Source organism: Cherax quadricarinatus, chromosome 47 (genome assembly GCF_038502225.1).
Source record: "Cherax quadricarinatus isolate ZL_2023a chromosome 47, ASM3850222v1, whole genome shotgun sequence".
In the NCBI taxonomy this organism is placed as follows: Eukaryota; Metazoa; Arthropoda; class Malacostraca; order Decapoda; family Parastacidae; genus Cherax; species Cherax quadricarinatus.
Window position 1 is genome coordinate 2318765 of NC_091338.1, and position 22711 is coordinate 2341475.

Consider the following 22711-nt stretch of genomic DNA (forward strand, 5'->3'; position numbering starts at 1 on the left):
GCCACTCTGGGTAATAAAGCCACTGTGGGTGATAAAGCCACTGTGAGTGATAAAGCCACTGTGGGTGATAAAGCCACTGTAGGTGATAAAGCCACTGTGAGTGATAAAGCCACTGTGAGTGATAAAGCCACTGTGAGTGATAAAGCCACTGTGGATGATAAAGCCACTGTGAGTGATAAAGCCACTGTGGGTGATAAAGCCACTGTAGGTGATAAAGCCACTGTGAGTGATAAAGCCACTGTGAGTGATAAAGTCACTGTGAGTGATAAAGCCACTGTGGATGATAAAGCCACTGTGAGTGATAAAGCCACTGTGAGTGATAAAGCCACTGTAGGTGATAAAGCCACTGTGGATGATAAAGCCACTGTGAGTGATAAAGCCACTGTGAGTGATAAAGCCACTGTGGGTGATAAAGCCACTGTGAGTGATAAAGCCACTGTGAGTGATAAAGCCACTGTGAGTGATAAAGCCACTGTGGGTGATAAAGCCACTGTGAGTGATAAAGCCACTGTGAGTGATAAAGCCACTGTGAGTGATAAAGCCACTGTGGGTGATAAAGCCACTGTGGGTGATAAAGCCACTGTGGGTGATAAAGCCACTGTGGGTGATAAAGCCACTGTGGGTGATAAAGCCACTGTGGGTGATAAAGCCACTGTGAGTGATAAAGCCACTGTGGGTGATAAAGCCACTGTGGGTGATAAAGCCACTGTGAGTGATAAAGCCACTGTGGGTGATAAAGCCACTGTGAGTGATAAAGCCACTGTGGGTGATAAAGCCACTGTGGGTGATAAAGCCACTGTGGGTGATAAAGCCACTGTGAGTGATAAAGCCACTGTGGGTGATAAAGCCACTGTGAGTGATAAAGCCACTGTGGGTGATAAAGCCACTGTGGGTGATAAAGCCACTGTGGGTGATAAAGCCACTGTGAGTGATAAAGCCACTGTGGGTGATAAAGCCACTGTGAGTGATAAAGCCACTGTGAGTGATAAAGCCACTGTGAGTGATAAAGCCACTGTGAGTGATAAAGCCTCTGTAGGTGATAAAGCCACTGTGAGTGATAAAGCCACTGTGAGTGATAAAGCCACTGTGAGTGATAAAGCCACTGTAGGTGATAAAGCCACTGTGAGTGATAAAGCCACTGTGGGTGATAAAGCCACTGTGGGTGATAAAGCCACTGTGAGTGATAAAGCCACTGTGAGTGATAAAGCCACTGTAGCTGATAAAGCCACTGTGGGTGATAAAGCCACTGTGAGTGATAAAGCCACTGTGAGTGATAAAGCCACTGTGAGTGATAAAGCCACTGTAGGTGATAAAGCCACTGTGGGTGATAAAGCCACTGTGAGTGATAAAGCCACTGTGAGTGATAAAGCCACTGTGAGTGATAAAGCCACTGTAGGTGATAAAGCCACTGTGGGTGATAAAGCCACTGTGAATGATAAAGCCACTGTGGGTGATAAAGCCACTGTGAGTGATAAAGCCACTGTGAGTGATAAAGCCACTGTGAGTGATAAAGCCACTGTAGGTGATAAAGCCACTGTGGGTGATAAAGCCACTGTGGGTGATAAAGCCACTGTAGGTGATAAAGCCACTGTGGGTGATAAAGCCACTGTGGGTGATAAAGCCACTGTAGGTGATAAAGCCACTGTGGGTGATAAAGCCACTGTGGGTGATAAAGCCACTGTGAGTGATAAAGCCACTGTGAGTGATAAAGCCACTGTGAGTGATAAAGCCACTGTAGGTGATAAAGCCACTGTGAGTGATAAAGCCACTGTGGGTGATAAAGCCACTGTGGGTGATAAAGCCACTGTGAGTGATAAAGCCACTGTGGGTGATAAAGCCACTGTGGGTGATAAAGCCACTGTGAGTGATAAAGCCACTGTGGGTGATAAAGCCACTGTGAGTGATAAAGCCACTGTGGGTGATAAAGCCACTGTAGGTGATAAAGCCACTGTAGGTGATAAAGCCACTGTGGGTGATAAAGCCACTGTGGGTGATAAAGCCACTGTGGGTGATAAAGCCACTGTGGGTGATAAAGCCACTGTGAGTGATAAAGCCACTGTGAGTGATAAAGCCACTGTGAGTGATAAAGCCACTGTAGGTGATAAAGCCACTGTGAGTGATAAAGCCACTGTGGGTGATAAAGCCACTGTGGGTGATAAAGCCACTGTGAGTGATAAAGCCACTGTGGGTGATAAAGCCACTGTGGGTGATAAAGCCACTGTGAGTGATAAAGCCACTGTGGGTGATAAAGCCACTGTGAGTGATAAAGCCACTGTGAGTGATAAAGCCACTCTGGGTAATAAAGCCACTGTGGGTGATAAAGCCACTGTGAGTGATAAAGCCACTGTGGGTGATAAAGCCACTGTAGGTGATAAAGCCACTGTGAGTGATAAAGCCACTGTGAGTGATAAAGCCACTGTGAGTGATAAAGCCACTGTGGATGATAAAGCCACTGTGAGTGATAAAGCCACTGTGGGTGATAAAGCCACTGTAGGTGATAAAGCCACTGTGAGTGATAAAGCCACTGTGAGTGATAAAGTCACTGTGAGTGATAAAGCCACTGTGGATGATAAAGCCACTGTGAGTGATAAAGCCACTGTGAGTGATAAAGCCACTGTAGGTGATAAAGCCACTGTGGATGATAAAGCCACTGTGAGTGATAAAGCCACTGTGAGTGATAAAGCCACTGTGGGTGATAAAGCCACTGTGAGTGATAAAGCCACTGTGAGTGATAAAGCCACTGTAAGTGATAAAGCCACTGTGGGTGATAAAGCCACTGTGAGTGATAAAGCCACTGTGAGTGATAAAGCCACTGTGAGTGATAAAGCCACTGTGGGTGATAAAGCCACTGTGGGTGATAAAGCCACTGTGGGTGATAAAGCCACTGTGGGTGATAAAGCCACTGTGGGTGATAAAGCCACTGTGGGTGATAAAGCCACTGTGAGTGATAAAGCCACTGTGGGTGATAAAGCCACTGTGGGTGATAAAGCCACTGTGAGTGATAAAGCCACTGTGGGTGATAAAGCCACTGTGAGTGATAAAGCCACTGTGGGTGATAAAGCCACTGTGGGTGATAAAGCCACTGTGGGTGATAAAGCCACTGTGGGTGATAAAGCCACTGTGGGTGATAAAGCCACTGTGGGTGATAAAGCCACATTGCTTAATCACGAATACCCGGCACTAGTAAACCAGCGGCTGCTTTATCACTGAGCGAAACATCACTTGACTAACACCCTCGTCACGAGAGACTCGTCCTGTTTCCTGACGAGCAAAACATCACCCATAAAGTATACAGAGAAGAGCTGGGGAGTCTTGTTGTAATAGTCTGCCCTTGACGTCTGAGGTCACACGGGAGACTGATGCAATTTACACAGGCATCTCTCAGTATAAATAGGTTAAGCTAACTTTCCTCCTGTAAGTTATCTAAACTTTTCTCCTTCCCTCTAACCATGATGTACTTGAAATTGGCTGCATGTGGAAATTGGCTGCATGTGGAAGGAGGGTAAAGTTTCTCGCTAGGTTAACCTACAGTGTCTGTCACTGGTTCGCCAGGCTGTTGGTACACTTGTCAGGGTAAATTGCCCGACGCGGGAGTCCCTATCTATTGGAACTAGCATCATAAAGTACTTCAGGAATTGAAGTATTTTGAACTTAAGATGGAAAGATGACGTACAACTTTAATGACCCTCGTGTAGTCGACAGGCTTTCAATCCCATTAACGAGCAGTGTCTAAGTGTCCTTAATAAGTCTAATAGACTGCTTGAATTTATATCAAGAGGTAAAAGCAACAGGAGTCCGAAGGTTATTCATCAACTTTACACTTCATGAGTAAGATCTCATTCGGATTACGCCACACAGTCCTGGCTCTCTGGCGACGACGTGACAGAAACAACCATGGACGCACTTTGCTATACAGGGTTGTGTCTATAACCACAAGTGCAACTGTGGCAGCTGCGACCACAGTATAGCGCCCACTAGCTTACCAAGTGCCTGGATGCTGGCTTCCATGACAACATATCAGAGACACCATATAGACTCGTTCAACTGATGAACAGGAATACTTTTTTAATTGGGAGAAAATACATCCCTGCTTCGTTGCACCTCACAAGAAAACTTTCTCCGAGAAGCAAGAGAAGATTGCCTTGATAAATTGTCAGCGCCTCGCAAGTTCTTGGAAGAAAATATATGCCGAAGAAGCGCTGGTGGGAGACGACAGAGATATTGGTAGGGAAATTTAGCGCCTGCAGGCAAAGTGGAATGAACGAGGAAGTCGGAATGAACGACACCAAAGGAAGCCAACTGCTGCTGGGAAACACAGAGTCGCATTTAGTGGTGAAGATAAAACAGAATAGATATTACTGAATACACTACCAAGGGGAAACAATGGCTGCTGGAGGGAGAGGCAGTGCATCTACAAGCCCTGGAAAAGACACGTATTGCAAATTGCAAAGCAAGACGTTCTTTTCTTACTGTGTTTCACCTTCAAGAGTCTTTATCAGGAAATAAAATTCTTTTATTAATGGTATATTATATAGACAAGAAAGTAAGGTTAAGAAAAATATATATATTCTCCTGGAACCTTAAGAACTTTTTCTACTCCTTGAACTTCAAGAACTTCATATCCACCTTGAACCTCAAGAACTTAATATCCACCTTGAACCTCAAGAACTTAATATCCACCTTGAACCTCAAGAACTTAATATCCACCTTGAACCTCAAGAACTTAATATCCACCTTGAACCTCAAGAACTTAATATCCACCTTGAACCTCAAGAACTTAATCTCTTCTCAAACTGGAGTCTTAAGTTTCTTTCCTATGGATAATATATCATCGTTTTTGAGCTCTGAAGTTAAACCTGTCAATAACCTTCTTCCATCAGGCTGGTCAAAAATTGAACGTAATATTCTTGAAAAAGACGTTAACGGACATCAAATTATGAAATGCTGTGAGTAAAAGGCATATATGCATTGATCAAGACATTTATTAAGGAAGCGTTTCGCCAGGAATGGCTTCTTCGAGGCGAAACGTTTCCTCCGTGAAATAGCCTAACACTACACGAGTGTCTTGTTCCACACTTGTTTGTATTTTCTTATGGCTCTCGCCCACAGAGCGAAACGTTGTTCAAAGTGACAATATAATGAGGCGCACTAACAGTATAATGCAGTACAATGTGCAATAGTGATTTACTAATTCAACATAATTATCGTACGACATTGTTATGCGCATATCTTATTGTACAGGGTTGCGTTTGACTTCAGTCCATCGAATATCGCTGAGCATTTCTTAAAGGAAACGTTTCTCCACTTGAATGGACTGATAAAGTCACTCGTGGCGAAACGTCTTGAGCTGTATCACTATACCATTTACAACCATCTAATACCCCAACACACTACCACCCCTACGATACCACCCACAACAATCGACTAATACCTTGTCATGGACCGCGTCGTGGGGGCGTTGACCCCTGGAACACCCTCCAGGTATAACACGAAGGAGAACATGGAGGAAAATATGCGAGAGAGGACTTGCTTATGAATCCCGTCCTCTCCAAACACGATGGTAGACTGTAATAATAATAATAATAATAATAATAATAATAATAATAATAATAATAATCCTGTTTCCCCAGAATACGACCCATAAACAGCCCTCGAACACCCAGGTACCTACTTACTGCTAGGTGAACACGGGCGGCAGGTGTAAAGAAACATGCCCAAGGTGTCACCCGTGCCGGGATCGATCCCCGGACGCCTCAGTGTGTGAGCTGAGGATGCTATTATGGCGACAGTATGCAAATAAGACACACCGTGTAGGTTATGGCATTTTGCCATTACCCGTGTGTCCTGTTGGCACTCTCCCCAGGCATCGAGCCCGGGGTCCTTCGGTTACGGGCTGAGTGGTTCATCTCTGAGCTACGGTAATATTTAAGCAATATTATAAAGTCCTGCTTCCAGCAGTAATTCTCCTAAATTGTTGCGGACTGGAGAAAAAGATTGGCGAAATATTAAATGATATTTAAGGCTTCGGACCATGGCTTTCTAACCCTGGTGAAGGGCACATGATCCGAGGAATAGGAGCTACCTTCCCATCCCTTGGGTTAAGCCTGATTCCTCCCCCACCATATGCTTTATCATTCCCCGTGTATTGTAGTGCCCTTACGAGTTTAGTGCTTCTCTGTGTATGTAATTATTTGCAATTTTAATTTCAATAGCGTTATGATAATTTTATTCAAGGCAAAACTTTAATGGCTGTGAGAGAATAAAGGATAAGTATGACTTCTCCATTGATGTCAGCCGTTGATGTCAGCCATTGATGTCAGCCGTTGATGTCAGCCGTTGATGTCAGTAGTTGATGTCAGCCGTTGATGTCAGCAGTTGATGTCAGCCGTTGATGTCAGTCTTTGATGTCAACCGTTGATGTCAGTCGTTGATGTCAGTATCATCAGTAACAGTGGTCATGGCTATTGACTGTGCGTCACCTGTGGGGGATGCATGCTAGCGTGTGTGGGTGGTTGCTAACGTAATCTAGTGTAATCAAGCTAAAAGCCTGTGACCCAACCAACCAGCAACCATCCAACAACCAACCAGCAACCAACCAGCAACCATCCAACAACCATCTAACAGCCTTCTAAGAACAGCCATCAGTCAACACCACAATAAACCATTTGTTCATATTCTCGACTCCTTGTGAAGCATCTTCCTGGTAGTGTTTAATGCTGATTCATTAAGATGTTTTCTTAATACACACACACACACACACACACACACACACACACACACACACACACACACACACACACACACACACACACACACACACACACACACAGCAACAAGGGGTCACAGTTGGAAGCTGAAGACTCAGATGAGTCACAGGGATGTTAGGAAGCATTTCTTCATCCATAGAGCTGTCAGGAAGTGGAATAGTCTGGAAAGTGATGTAGTTGAAGCAGATACCATACATAGCTTTAAGAAGAGGTATGATAAAGCTCATGGAGCAAGGAGAGAGTGGACCCAGTGGCGACCAGTCAAGGCGGGGCTACGAGCTATGTCTCGACCACTGCAACCACAATTAGGTGAGCACAATTAGGCGAGTACACACACACACACACACAAACACACACACACACACACACACACACACACACACACACACACACACACACACACACACACACACACACACACACAAGATATGTGAAGCACATACAGGAAGGGTCAAACTCACACTTTTCACTGAAAATGATACCAAATTATTGAGAATAAAAACGGATGAGAACAAGGAAAAGCTACACCTGGACCTGGATAAATTGCAAGAATGGTCAGATAAGTGGCTACTGGAATTCAACCTCGGCAAATGCAAGTTTATTAAAATTTAGGGAAAGGGCAAGAAGACCGGAAAAAGAGTACAGACTCTTGGGAAGAGAGGTGGTAAACCCCTTGCAAATGCTTCTCTGCTACACAACCCGCACATAGGAGAGGGGAGCTTATGACCACGTTTCGGTCCGACTTCGGTCCAAATCAGACCGAAACGTCGTCATAAGCTATGTGCAGGTTATTTGTGTATTGTTTCAGTCACGGTATTGTGCCTTTTTTGTTATTCATTCTTTATTACTTTTCTTCGCCTATAGCAAACAGGTACCTACATGTTAGCTGACTGGAGGGGGAGGGGAGGGTTATCTCTCAATGTATATACGACCTTGGGAGAGTGTTCGAATCTCAACCGAAAGAATCTGAGTACATTCTCTAGGCGGGGCGAGACGTATGGGTAAGTTCATCCCTGCTACCCATGTTGACCTTGCAGTAAATAAATACTGGGAGAAAGTGATTGGGAGAAAGTGACTGGGAGAAAGTGACTGGGAGAAAGTGAATACTAGGAAAGTGGATGACGAGTTTATTGAATTCTGCTGGTTAATATCACGCCAAAATCTCTACTTACATTATTAATTTTTAATGACAGATATCCGTATGTGTCAGCTGGCCCAATTAGCACAAGTCGTCGATGTTTGTCGACGTTCGTCGCCAGCCGCCGTAGCTTATTAGAACCCGTCGAAGCCAGTCGGAGCCAGTCGGAGCCAGTCGGAGCCAGTCGGAGCCAGTCGGAGCCAGACTGAGCCCGTAAGATACAGTCTCGACCGGTTGTTAGTAGTTACTGGTGTCATTAGTCGTTAAAATAGTTACCCCGTCACTGAGTCGTATGTCTGGAGTGGTTATTGAACTCGGGGAGACTTAATTATTAAGCAGACGCTAGTGCCAGTGCCATGTTATTGCCAGAGTGCCACACTGTTCAGACCACCACACAGACTGCCACTCAGTGTCAAGGAAACTACAACACTAAGTATACTAGAATTCCACACAAAGTGCCACAAAGAGTGCCATACTTACCACCGCAGAGACTAGTACACAGACTGCCACACATGTAGTGCCACACTTTTCCCGTGGCACCCTACTTGCTCCCTCTTTATCGTGAATTATCGTAGTTAATATCAATGGTTCATATGCCGTTGATTGCTCTCCAAGTATGTATCGATTTCAGATAATTTCTTTGCTTCGTTTGACGCAAGTTAAACGTTGGAAGACGTAAAAAAATTCACTCACGAATTACATTATTGCTGTAGTAAGTTACATTTTGCCCCAATTTATAAACAAAGAATTCCTTTGAAACTCGAGTTTAATCTAATGTAATTAGCTTCACTTGCTTTATTAATATATATTCACTTTTAAGACCGAACTTGTAAACAATTAGTAATTTAAGTACTTGTTTTATTCGTTATTAATTACTGTTTTTTAAGGGAAATTAATTACTTTTAGGGCCCACTTTATTAGCAATTAATTACTTTTAAGAATATCTTTATTGGAAATTAATTATATTTGAAGTAGTTAGTAAACAGTGAAATATAAGACGCACTTTAAGCGTAGCGTGTATCAGTATGATAAGTAATGAGGTAATTACGTTCGTATTTACGCGCTCCAGAGTTGCATAGACCAGTTACAGGTTGATGAAATACGGGAATTATGTCATGCAGGAGCGCTCGTCCGCGCCAGTGATGCCATGCACACAAACCCACCAGCATGAGCGAATGATTCCACGTATGATTACTCTTACTAGAGAGTATTAGCATGCATGAACCACCTCATCCAGCTCATTATAATGACTGAGGGTATTTTATATATGTTTATATAGATATACACATTGTGCCATCTGTTCTAGCAGTGAAAACAGACACAAATACAGAGATTTCATTGTTATATCGTTTCACTCTTATCGAGTTTTATCAATAAATCCCTTTATCGTGCGAATGAGGGAGATAAAGCGTAAAAAATACCCACAGGATGGAAAAATAAACCCATATGCAGTTTAATGCGATTCTTTATCGACTACATTTTGCCCACACAGTCGGCTTTATCAAGTCGCAAATAAGGTGGAGAGTCAAGGGGAGAATCTTGGGTAGGTTGTATTTGAGACGGACCTGGACGAGACGGGGAAGAATGTTGGGTAGGATGTGGGCGAAATGTAGTCTAATCAAGGGCAGCGTTAAACTTCATTTGTGTTTATTTTTCCATTGAACGACTGACTTAACGAAGCTCCACGAGTAGCGGAGTCTGGCTGCAGTAAAATCTCCACCTCGGCAGTAGCATGGCAGTGTGAATTGGTGAGGTCGAAGCATCATCACTGAAGGTTCATCTTTGCCGTGTTGGGGGTAAATTGAATTCTCTTCAAGAATCACGAGTGTGTGTGTGTATGTGAGGGTCTGAGGCAGAACCACTCCATATATATAGCAATAACAGCCTGGTTGATCACACCCTAATCCATCACGAGGCCTGGTCTCAGACCGAGCCGCGGGGACATTGACTCCCAAAACCCTCTCCAGGTATATATATATATATATATATATATATATATATATATATATATATATATATATATATATATATATATATATATATAGTAGTGGATTTTTATACCAAATTTTCCAACTTAGCTTACTGTGCAAGGAGCTTTTTCCAGCTTAAAAAAGAATGGTAAGCTTAAAAGCTTACCGTATATGTAATGTGGCTCACATATATGGTTCAAGTTGCAAATCTACATAATCAATGGAAATCTAATTGAGAATATACACAGTAGATGTTAATTTAAAATGTCTTAAATGATGTCTTTCTTCATGTTGGACTCTTGATCCAAGGATTTGGAGGCTTTCTCCTCTTCCTTCCGATTAAATTAACACGAGTGTCCAAAGAGCTGTATAAACCTTACGTGGATTGGGCAGTGGACCATTGTCCGTGGATTGGAGTGTGGTCCCTGGGTTGGACTGTGGTCCATGGGTTGGACCACGTGATGAACCAGTAGGTTGAACCATGAGTTAGACTGTGGGTTGGACCATGGGTTGGACCGTGGGTTGGACCATGGGCTAGACCATAGGTTGGACCGTGGGTTGGACCCTGGGTTAGACCATGGGTTGGACCCTGAGTTAGACCCTGGGTTGGACCGTGGGTTGGACCGTGGGTTGGACCGTGGGTTGAACCGTGGGTTGTACCACGTGTTGGATCATGGGTTGAACCGTGGGTTGCACCATGTGTTGGACCGTGGGTTAGACCGTGGGTTGGACCGTGGGTGCGCCACCAGGCACAGTGTCACACACCAACACTGCTAAAAGTCTCCAGTATCTTGGCGGCAGCGGTGGTGGGAGGAGCTACGCTGGTGTTGTCCTCTCTGGCACTGTGTCAAGGGTGCCCCACACACACACTCTTGGCACTGCTCGCTTCTCATTTCCTCCTCCACCTTGCCTTGGTAGGGTGTCACAAATCTCACCTACCACAGTGGAATTGTGTAAATACACTCCTTTACCTCAAGTGCCGGATTTGTTTGTGTCTTATGGATTTATACAAATTATATTAATGAAAATATCGCAATTGTTGTCACAATTATGTTAATAATTATACAGCCGAAGTGATCAGAAACTCGTACTAGGGGAAGAACGGAAAAAGTATATACATAAAAAATGAAGGGAATATATATATATATATAAACATCTCCAGTAATTTATACTGCTAGTTAAATGAGCAGTTTATATATAAAAAAATGAAAACTATGTAATGGAAAAATATTCCCAGGTGTATATATATATATACATACAGAAAGGTATATATTTCTCAGTGTACATACACACTGAGAAATTACTGTAATCCCCATTTTAGGGATTGAAGTATTACTGACTCGTAGTGAAGAGGTAATTAGCAGCCTTGATGACCCTCGTACAGTCGACAGGCTTTAAACCTGACTAACTAGTTAACCAACTGGTTACTTAACAAGACTTTTTATTAAGACTGAGATTTCGGAATGAAGCAAGACTTGGCCCCCCACACAACCTGCCGTGTCTGTTATGTGAGTACACACACTCTTATTATTATTATTATTATTATTATTATTATTATTATTATTGAAAGAACCATTAAGTATTTATAATAAATTTTTATTTTAAAAAAGACTCGATACTGGGTATATACGTTGATATGTGTGTGTGTGTGTGTGTGTGTGTGTGTGTGTGTGTGTGTGTGTGTGTGTGTGTGTGTGTGTGTGTGATCCCAGTTTTGGGAACTGCATCATCCCCATAGTAATGTTGTTAGAATTACCGACAATATGTTACGGCTTGACAAAGCTCCTGGAGAGCGAAACGTCGGCTCAATAAAATATTATTGCACATGTGTTCTTTTTACCCAATATATCATTCTTGGTGCTCTGGCTGAAGCGAAATTCCACATCAATGAACCAAGCGCAGGTGTAGGTAAGTAGGTACGTGAGTAAGTAGATAGGTAAGTAGGTAGGTAAGTAGATACGTAATTAGGTACGCAAGTAGGTAGGTAAGTAGGTAGGTAAGTAGGTAGGTAAGTAGGTAGGTAAGTAGGTAGGTGAGTAGGTAGGTAAGTAGGTAAGTAGGTACGTAAGTAGGTACGTAAGCAGCTACGTAAGTAGGTACCTAAGTAGGTAACATTAAACATTGCAAACATTATTGGATAACACATTAGAGCTTATGTATTCCTCCTAACACACAACCTCATGAACACGTATGAGACATGAGAAAATTAGTTACACTTGTGTCCTTTTACTTTCCAGAAAATTTTCATTAGAACAACGTTTCGCTCGGAATGATACTGTGTCACTTCATGGCTTGATCAAGCCCTACAGAAAGCGAAACGTTGTCCCCACTAGAAGCCTGTTCTGCACATTGGATCTTCATAACGATACTCTATAACAGAAGATTAACGATATGTTTCGCCCAAGGGGACGCCTTGGGCGAAACATACCTCAGACTTACGTATATACATGACCCATAAATTACATAAGGTCACAAAATATTATGATCCCAGTTATAATTATAAATAAGAATTAACTGGGAGATATTCTATTAAATTTTAATGGTCAGTTTTGTACCCTTAAGATAATTAAAAACAAAATTACCATAATATAATAATGGATGTAGATATTAAATTTTCGAAGAAAATTAGGAATATGGTATAATTTATAACTTTGAAATAAATTTTTAATGACAATACCAAGAGTAACAATGAGGAAAAAATCTCAGAGAGACGCATTAAGCAATTCTTTTAATTAATTAAGCAACGTTATTTTAATATGACAAAATATTCCACATTTTCTGGCGTATTATTCAAGATAATATGACACTGATATTGTCTTCAAGTTGGTTTGATAATAACTATAAGTGATAATATGATACTGATATGACCTTCAAGTTGGTTTGATAATAACTATAAGTGATAATATGACACTGATATTGTCTTCAAGTTGGTTTGATAATAACTATAAGTGATAATATGGCACTGATATGACCTTCAAGTTGGTTTGATAATAACTATAAGTGATAATATGACACTGATATGACCTTCAAGTTGGTTTGATAATAACTATAAGTGATAATATGACACTGATATTGTCTTCAAGTTGGTTTGATAATAACTATAAGTGATAATATGACACTGATATGACCTTCAAGTTGGTTTGATAATAACTATAAGTGATAATATGACACTGATATGACCTTCAAGTTGGTTTGATAATAACTATAAGTGATAATATGACACTGATATGACCTTCAAGTTGGTTTGATAATAACTGTAAGTGAAGTTGTCTGTGTACCGATGGGAACTTCTCTGAGAGCTTCCTGTGAATCACACCATCTGTTTATTTATATAACAGTACGTGTTTGCGGTGAGCTTTTCACAATAAGTCTTGTAATCTGTGGGAAAACCCTGAGCTCTTGTAGGGATGCCATTTAAGGTAAGTCTTTCATTCTCTCCGTAAGGAAGCCATTTATTCTCTTTATGATAGGTCATTTTTTATCTGTGACCCTTTATGTTGGTGAAAGTTAATGGAAGGCTCTTGGTTCACTGAATTTCAGCTGCCCTGAACCTCCGTCAGGTTAAGCCTGATTACCTTCCATTCTCTTTTAAAAAACAATCCTGGACCGTATCAAGAAAGTCACCTGTCAAATTGCTCCAGTCAATCTAATGGGAGATTTCAACTATAGACAGATTGATTGGAGCAATTTGACAGGAAATTTAGAGTCAGGTGACTTTCTTGATACGATCCAGGATTGTTTTTTAAAACAGTTTGTGACAGAGCCAACTAGGGGGAAATAACCTCCTTGACTTGGTTCTTGCCAGTAGGGAAACACTAATTAATAATCTTGAGGTTAATGATGAGCTTGGGGAAAGTGATCACAAATCACTCAGTTTTAATATATCATGGAATTCCCCTAATAATGGCAATCAAGTCTTCGTCCCTGACTTTCGCTTGGCTGATTTCGTAGGACTGAAAAATTACTTAGGTGGGCTGAACTGGAATGACCTGACTAAGGGTCAGGTAGGTGGTGATGGTTGCCGATATGACGCTTTCCAGGGCATAGTTCTAGCTGCTCAGTCAAATTATGCTCCAAATAGGGAAATCAGATCAGACAAAAATGATCCTAAATGGATGAACAATAGATTAAAATATCTGATTGGTCAAAAGAGAGGCATATATAGGCAAATCAAAAGAGGAGAGGGGCAATTAAGAAATCGATATATTCAGTTAAAGAGAGAAATAAAAAAGGGAATTAGAAAAGCAAAAAGAGATTATGAGGTTAAAGTTGCAAGAGAATCGAAGACTAACCCAAAAGGATTCTTTCAGGTGTACAGAAGTAAGATCAGGGACAAGATAGGCTCACTCAAAAGTTCCTCGGGTCAGCTCACTGACGGTGATAAGGAAATGTGTAGAATTTTTAACACATACTTCCTCTCAGTTTTTACACAGAAGGATACCAGCGATATTCCAGAAATGATAAATTATGTAGAACAGGACGATAATAAACTGTGCACGATTAGGGTCACAAGTGACATGGTCCTTAGGCAAATAGATAAATTAAAACCTAACAAATCCCCAGGCCCTGATGAACTGTATGCAAGGGTTCTAAAGGAATGTAAAGAGGAGCTTAGCAAACCTTTGGCTAATCTTTTCAACATATCACTACAAACTGGCATGGTACCAGATAAGTGGAAAATGGCAAATGTGATACCTATTTTCAAAGCAGGTGACAGGTCCTTAGCTTCGAACTATAGACCAATAAGCCTAACCTCCATAGTGGGAAAATTTATGGAATCAATAATTGCCGAGGCAGTTCGTAGCCACCTTGAAAAGCATAAATTAATCAACGAATCTCAGCATGGTTTTACAAAGGGGCGTTCCTGCCTTACGAATTTATTAACTTTTTTCACTAAGGTATTTGAGGAGGTAGATCATGGTAATGAATATGATATTGTGTATATGGACTTCAGTAAGGCTTTTGACAGGGTCCCACATCAGAGACTATTGAGGAAAATTAAGGCACATGGAATAGGAGAAATTTTTTCCTGGATAGAGGCATGGTTGACAAATAGGCAGCAGAGAGTTTGCATAAATGGGGAGAAATCAGAGTGGGGAAGCGTCACGAGGGGTGTTCCACAGGGGTCAGTGTTGGGCCCCCTGCTGTTCACAATCTACATAAACGACATAGATGAGGGCATAAAGAGCGACATCAGCAAGTTTGCCGATGACACCAAAATAGGCCGTCGAATTCATTCTGACGAGGACATTAGAGCACTCCAGAAAGATTTGAATAGACTGATGCAGTGGTCGGTGAAGTGGCAGATGCAGTTTAATATAAACAAATGCAAAGTTCTAAATGTTGGACAGGACAATAACCATGCCACATATAAACTAAATAATGTAGATCTTAATATTACGGATTGCGAAAAAGATTTAGGAGTTCTGGTTAGCAGTAATCTAAAACCAAGACAACAGTGCATAAGTGTTCGCAATAAAGCTAATAGAATCCTTGGCTTCATATCAAGAAGCATAAATAATAGGAGTCCTCAGGTTGTTCTTCAACTCTATACATCCTTGGTTAGGCCTCATTTAGATTATGCTGCACAGTTTTGGTCACCGTATTACAGAATGGATATAAATGCTCTGGAAAATGTTCAAAGGAGGATGACAAAGTTGATCCCATGTATCAGAAACCTTCCCTATGAGGATAGACTAAGGGCCCTGAAACTGCACTCTCTAGAAAGATGTAGAATTAGGGGGATATGATTGAGGTGTATAAATGGAAGACAGGAATAAATAAAGGGGATGTAAATAGTGTGCTGAAAATATCTAGCCTAGACAGGACTCGCAGCAATGGTTTTAAGTTGGACAAATTCAGATTCAGGAAGGATATAGGAAAGTACTGGTTTGGTAATAGAGTTGTGGATGAGTGGAACAAACTCCCGAGTACAGTTATAGAGGCCAGAACGTTGTGTAGCTTTAAAAATAGGTTGGATAAATACATGAGTGGATGTGGGTGGGTGTGAGTTGGACCTGATAGCTTGTGCTACCAGGTCGGTTGCCGTGTTCCTCCCTTAAGTCAATGTGACCTGACCTGACTAGGTTGGGTGCATTGGCTTAAGCCGGTAGGAGACTTGGACCTGCCTCGCATGGGCCAGTAGGCCTGCTGCAGTGTTCCTTCGTTCTTATGTTCTTATGTTCTTAGGACTGCATGACTACCCCACGGGCTTCGCGACAATGATATCTGAGAGCAGAGGATGGGCAGGGTTCAGACTGGGAAAGGTCATGTGTTTTGAGTCACTATTGTTGAAAGCTTCGTAAAGTAATGTCCACATATCGAACCTCACAGCTCCATCACTTAAAACAAATGAAAATCGGACACTTGCCCTTTTTTTCCTAGCAAACCCCTGCCAAGACTCGTGTCAGGAGACACTTGTCCTGTTTCCTGACGAATGCATCACCACCCAAACCAGTGTAAGAGAACATTTGTCTTGTTTCCTAGTACACTTCAGGCAAAACTAATGTTAGGACACTCTTGTCCAGTTTCTGGACGAATAAAATTGCCGCCAAGACCCACGTCAGAAGATACTCGTCCTGCTGACGAATAAACCACCACTACAACTTCGTATTCATGTCCGGATATGCGTAACACGTAGCGCTTTGTATACTGAAGAACCACTGTATGCTAGAAAACACCGTATACAACTCAACACCTCGGAGAATCCAAAGCACCGGTGAATACAATACCCCGGAGAATCTAACTTCGAGTGTTTCTTGAAGCAATTCCTTTGACTTGCAGTCCAATATAAAGTTGGTGGAATGTATTTCTTTGCGGAAGATGACCACGTCACAGAGATCTTCTGAGATGTCTTTGTTGTTGTCTTCAAACAGCTGACTCACGCTTGTGTATCTTCTCTTAGTCTGTTGAGCTACGTAGAAACATGCGCAATTATTATTATTATTATTATTATTATTATTATTATTATAGTAGTAGTAGTAGTAGCATTGGTAGTAGTGGTAGTATTGGTGGTAGTAGTAGCAGCAGTAGTAGCAATGGTAGTAGGAGTAGCAGCATTAGTAGCAGTAGTAGTCGTAGCAGTAGTAGTAGCAGTAGTAGTAGCAGCAGTAGCAGTAGCAGTAGTAACAGTGGCAGTAATAGTAGCATTTTAGTAGTACTAATAGCAGTAATAGCAGCGGTTTACCTGGAGTTTACCTGGAGAGAGTTCCGGGGGTCAACGCCCCCTCGGCCCGGTCTGTGACCAGGTAGTGATATCAACATTATTAATATTATTATGATTGTTATTTGGAACCTCTAAACATGTAGGACTCACACAGCACCTGGGTAACAGGAGACATTCAGGTTTGATCTAAGGAAGGGGAGCGTAGCTATAATTCCTATAATCAAGAGCCCTCCGCCAGTATCTAGGCAACCCCCTCCTCTATCTCCCCTTCCCCCTTAAATCCTTTCTTCCTCCGGAAATCCCAACGGAGGGAGATGGTACGAGTTTGCAGTGACTCAGATCGACCCATAAGATCTACGTGTAAGATCCGATTGAATAGAATCTCTGATGAGACGGAAAGCAACATCCTTATACAGCCTGTTGTCACTTAGCGACGTACTCGATTACCGACGTCTCGGACTTACGACGGCGAGGCTGGTGGACAATCAGATGAAAGATCACCTATGCCACTCGGCTGCACTCCGGAGACCATCCCATTCTTCGCCAATCCTTCGCATAAACAAGTTTCTATAGGGACAAGCTTCCGCTCTGTGCAGAGCAGGGAGATCAGGGGGTAACGGCCTTCTGGTCTCGCCGTCTTGGCTATGTGTCTTCCAGAGGCACATATCCAAGACGGCGATTGAGTGAATGATAGTGGAAGTGTTTCCTTCTTCTTCTTCTTGGGAGACGGCCTGTGTCGTCAAACATAAATTATTTCTTAGTCAAATGGACAATTTTTTTTTGTACACACATGTAACACCTCTGTGTACCAGGAAGCCTGATCTAAGACCGTGCCATGGGGGACAAAGCCCCCTTTCTTTCCTGGAATCTACTAGAGGTGGCTAGCTACGACCTGTAATTCTTAAAATAAATTCTCTTTAGTTAAAAATGCTAATATCTCACCTATTTTTTGATGAAATATGGAAAGCTCATCCAAAATAATAAGCTTATGCACATTTGAAAATAAATATATGCTCTTGGATCCTATTTATATTAACTTTAATGAAAAAAATATATAAATTTCCTCGAGAAACGTATGAATAACAGCGTCCACGTGAAGCCAACTTAGAGCGAACCTAAGTTGTGAGTGAACCCAACTTGTGAGTGAACCCAACTTGTGAGTGAACCCAACTTGTGAGTGAACCCAACTTGTGAGTGAACCCAACTTGTGAGTGAACCCAACTTGTGAGTGAACCCAACTTGTGAGTGAACCCAACTTGTGAGTGAACCCAACTTGTGAGTGAACCCAACTTGTGAGTGAACCCAACTTGTGAGTGAACCAAGCTTGTGAGTGAACCCAACTTGTGAGTGAACCCAACTTGTGAGTGAACCCAACTAGTGAGTGAACCCAACTAGTGAGTGAACGCAACTTGTGAGTGAACCCAGCTCGTGAGTGAACCCAACTTGTGAGTGAACCCAACTAGTGAGTGAACCCAACTTGTGAGTGAACCCAACTTGTGAGTGAACCCAACTTGTGAGTGAACCCAACTTGTGAGTGAACCCAGCTCGTGAGTGAACCCAACTTGTGAGTGAACCCAACTTGTGAGTGAACCCAACTTGTGAGTGAACCCAACTTGTGAGTGAACCCAACTTGTGAGTGAACCCAACTTGTGAGTGAACCCAACTAGTGAGTGAACCCAACTAGTGAGTAAACCCAACTTGTGAGTGAACCCAACTTGTGAGTGAACCCAACTTGTGAGTGAACCCAACTAGTGAGTGAACCCAACTTGTGAGTGAACCCAACTCGTGAGTGAACCCAGCTAGTGAGTGAACCCAACTAGTGAGTGAACCCAACTAGTGAGTGAACCCAACTTGTGAGTGAACCCAACTAGTGAGTGAACCCAACTTGTGAGTGAACCCAACTTGTGAGTGAACCCAGCTCGTGAGTGAACCCAACTTGTGAGTGAACCCAACTTGTGAGTGAACCCAACTAGTGAGTAAACCCAACTTGTGAGTGAACCCAACTTGTGAGTGAACCCAACTTGTGAGTGAACCCAACTTGTGAGTGAACCCAACTTGTGAGTGAACCCAACTTGTGAGTGAACCCAACTTGTGAGTGAACCCAACTAGTGAGTGAACCCAACTTGTGAGTGAACCCAACTTGTGAGTGAACCCAACTCGTGAGTAAACCCAACTAGTGAGTGAACCCAACTTGTGAGTGAACCCAACTCGTGAGTGAACCAAGCTCGTGAGTGAACCCAACTTGTGAGTGAACCCAACTTGTGAGTGAACCCAACTCGTGAGTGAACCCAGCTCGTGAGTGAACCCAACTTGTGAGTGAACCCAACTTGTGAGTGAACCCAACTAGTGAGTGAACCCAACTTGTGAGTGAACCCAACTTGTGAGTGAACCCAACTTGTGAGTGAACCCAACTCGTGAGTGAACCAAGCTCGTGAGTGAACCCAGCTCGTGAGTGAACCCAGCTCGTGAGTGAACCCAACTTGTGAGTGAACCCAACTTGTGAGTGAACCCAACTAGTGAGTGAACCCAACTTGTGAGTGAACCCAACTTGTGAGTGAACCCAACTTGTGAGTGAACCCAACTCGTGAGTGAACCCAACTCGTGAGTGAACCCAACTAGTGAGTGAACCCAACTTGTGAGTGAACCCAACTTGTGAGTGAACCCAACTTGTGAGTGAACCCAACTTGTGAGTGAACCCAACTTGTGAGTGAACCCAGCTCGTGAGTGAACCCAACTCGTGAGTGAACTCAACTTGTGAGTGAACCCAACTTGTGAGTGAACCCAACTTGTGAGTGAACCCAGCTCGTGAGTGAACCCAGCTCGTGAGTGAACCCAACTTGTGAGTGAACCCAACTTTTGAGTGAACCCAGCTCGTGAGTGAACCCAACCCGTGAGTGAACCCAACTTGTGAGTGAACCCAACTTGTGAGTGAACCCAACTTGTGAGTGAACCCAACTAGTGAGTGAACCCAACTTGTGAGTGAACCCAACTAGTGAGTGAACCCAACTAGTGAGTGAACCCAACTAGTGAGTGAACCCAACTCGTGAATGGAGTAACTTGACCGGGCACTGTTTTTTAGGGTATCGCGATAATTCAATATATTTTAAAGCACAAAAAGCTTCCACTTATATCAGTCCCTCCAGAGAGACTAAAGAGTAACAGTGACGTGGCTGGAACACTTACGTCGACGATTCTCTCCATCCTGGACGATTGTCACGACACAACCGACTTGACAGTGTCACGGTTTAACGCAAACAGTTTATACAAACTCATGAAATAAACTGGTCAACCTTTTTTTACGTCATTAGTACCAAAAAAAAGGGGATTTTCATTGCATTCATCTCTGCTACAAAGCTACTCTATATACTGCAGTCGTACGTACATGCAATTGGAAAGGTACACTCGAAATTGAAAAGCAAATGGAAAGGCGGTTCACAGTACGTGGTATTCAGATTTCCAGTGCCCTATTTTTAATCGTATTTACAAAAAAAGCTGGAGTAAATAGAGAAGCTATGTAAGGAAGCTGAATTTACGTAGCCAAATTTTTTTTTAAATTAAATATGCATAACGTGGCCTTCCTGGCCCAAACTTAGACAGATCAGAGTGACAGGGATAATGAGGAACTTGTCTAGTAAAGTTTCATTATATTGAACTTTTGTAGGACTTTATAGAAAGTTCCATAGAGGGAGATCTATGGAACTTTTTTTATTAAGGGGAGTTTATTTAGAACTGTGCTGGGAGGGGGGGGGATCATGCACAGGGCAAATACACCGAGAAGTGTATTGTCTCTTAGTGTATATACACTGAGAAGTGTATTGTCTCTTAGTGTATATACACCGAGAAGTGTATTACCTCTCAGTGTAAATACACCGAGAAGTGTATAAATGGAAGACAGGAATAAATAAAGGGGATGTAAATAGTGTGCTGAAAATATCTAGCCTAGACAGGACTCGCAGCAATGGTTTTAAGTTGGAAAAATTCAGATTCAGGAAGGATATAGGAAAGTACTGGTTTGGTAATAGAGTTGTGGATGAGTGGAACAAACTCCCAAGTACCGTTATAGAGGCCAGAACGTTGTGTAGCTTTAAAAATAGGTTGGATAAATACATGAGTAGATGTGGGTGGGTGTGAGTTAGACCTGATAGCTTGTGCTAACAGGTCGGTTGCCGTGTTCCTCCCTTAAGTCAATGTGACCTGACCTGACTAGGTTGGGTGCTTTGGCTTAAGCCGGTAGGAGACTTGGACCTGCCTCGCATGGGCCAGTAGGCCTTCTGCAGTGTTCCTTCGTTCTTATGTTCTTATGTTCTTATGTATATATACTGAGAAGTGTATTACCTCTCAGTGTATATATACTGAGAAGTGTATTACCTCTCAGTGTATATATACTGAGAGGTGTATTACCTCTCAGTGTATATATACTGAGAAGTGTATTACCTCTCAGTGTATATATACTGAGAAGTGTATTACCTCTCAGTGTATATATACTGAGAAGTGTATTACCTCTCAGTGTATATATACTGAGAGGTGTATTACCTCTCAGTGTATATATACTGACAAGTGTATTACCTCTCAGTGTATATATACTGACAAGTGTATTACCTCTCAGTGTATATATACTGACAAGTGTATTACCTCTCAGTGTATATATACTGAGAGGTGTATTACCTCTCAGTGTATATATACTGACAAGTGTATTACCTCTCAGTGTATATATACTGAGAGGTGTATTACCTCTCAGTGTATATATACTGACAAGTGTATTACCTCTCAGTGTATATATACTGACAAGTGTATTACCTCTCAGTGTATATATACTGAGAGGTTACCTGGAGGTTACCTGGAGGTTATTCCGGGGATCAACGCCCCCGCGGCCCGGTCCATGACCAGGCCTCCCAATGGATCAGGGCCTGATCAACTAGGCTGTTACTGCTGGCCGCACGCAGTCCGACGTACGAGCCACAGCCCGGCTGATCCGGCACTGACTTTAGGTATCTGTCCAGCTCTCTCTTGAAGGCAGCCAGGGGTTTATTGGCAATTCCCATAATGCTTGATGGGAGGCTGTTGAACAGTTTTGGGCCCCGGACACTTATGGTGTTTTCTCTTAGTGTACCAATGGCGCCCCTACTTTTTATTGGCGGCATTTTGCATCGCCTGCCCAGTCTTTTACTTTCATAGGGAGTGATTTCTGTGTGCAGATTTGGGACCATTCCTTCCAAGATTTTCCAAGTGTAGATTATGATATATCTCTCCCTCCTGCGTTCCAACGAGTACAAGTGCTTCCAAGCGGTGTATTACCAAGAGGTGTATTACCTCTCAGTGTATATATACTGACAAGTGTATTACCTCTCAGTGTATATATACTGACAAGTGTATTACCTCTCAGTGTATATATACTGAGAGGTGTATTACCTCTCAGTGTATATATACTGACAAGTGTATTACCTCTCAGTGTAAATACACCGAGAAGTGTATTACCTCTCAGTGTATATATACTGAGAAGTGTATTACCTCTCAGTGTATATATACTGAGAAGTGTATTACCTCTCAGTGTATATATACTGAGAGGTGTATTACCTCTAAGTGTATATATACTGACAAGTGTATTACCTCTCAGTGTATATATACTGACAAGTATATTACCTCTCAGTGTATATATACTGACAAGTGTATT

The 22711-nt window shown here is 42.3% G+C and overlaps 1 protein-coding gene across 4 annotated transcripts in view; it reads left to right on the forward strand.

Moving 5' to 3' along the window:
- The window catches only part of LOC128696555 (galactosylceramide sulfotransferase), a 371235-nt gene that overhangs the window by 277481 nt on the left and 71043 nt on the right, over window positions 1–22711 (forward strand). The window contains exon 1 of one of the 4 annotated variants that reach the window (XM_053787868.2): window positions 10667–11383. The exons of the other annotated variants lie outside the window; for them this stretch is intronic. Within the exon in view, the coding sequence (XP_053643843.1) occupies window positions 11339–11383 (45 nt within the window). The 5' untranslated portion in view covers window positions 10667–11338. Of the gene's footprint in view, window positions 1–10666; window positions 11384–22711 lie in introns of those variants that run through there. 4 annotated transcript variants of the gene reach the window in all.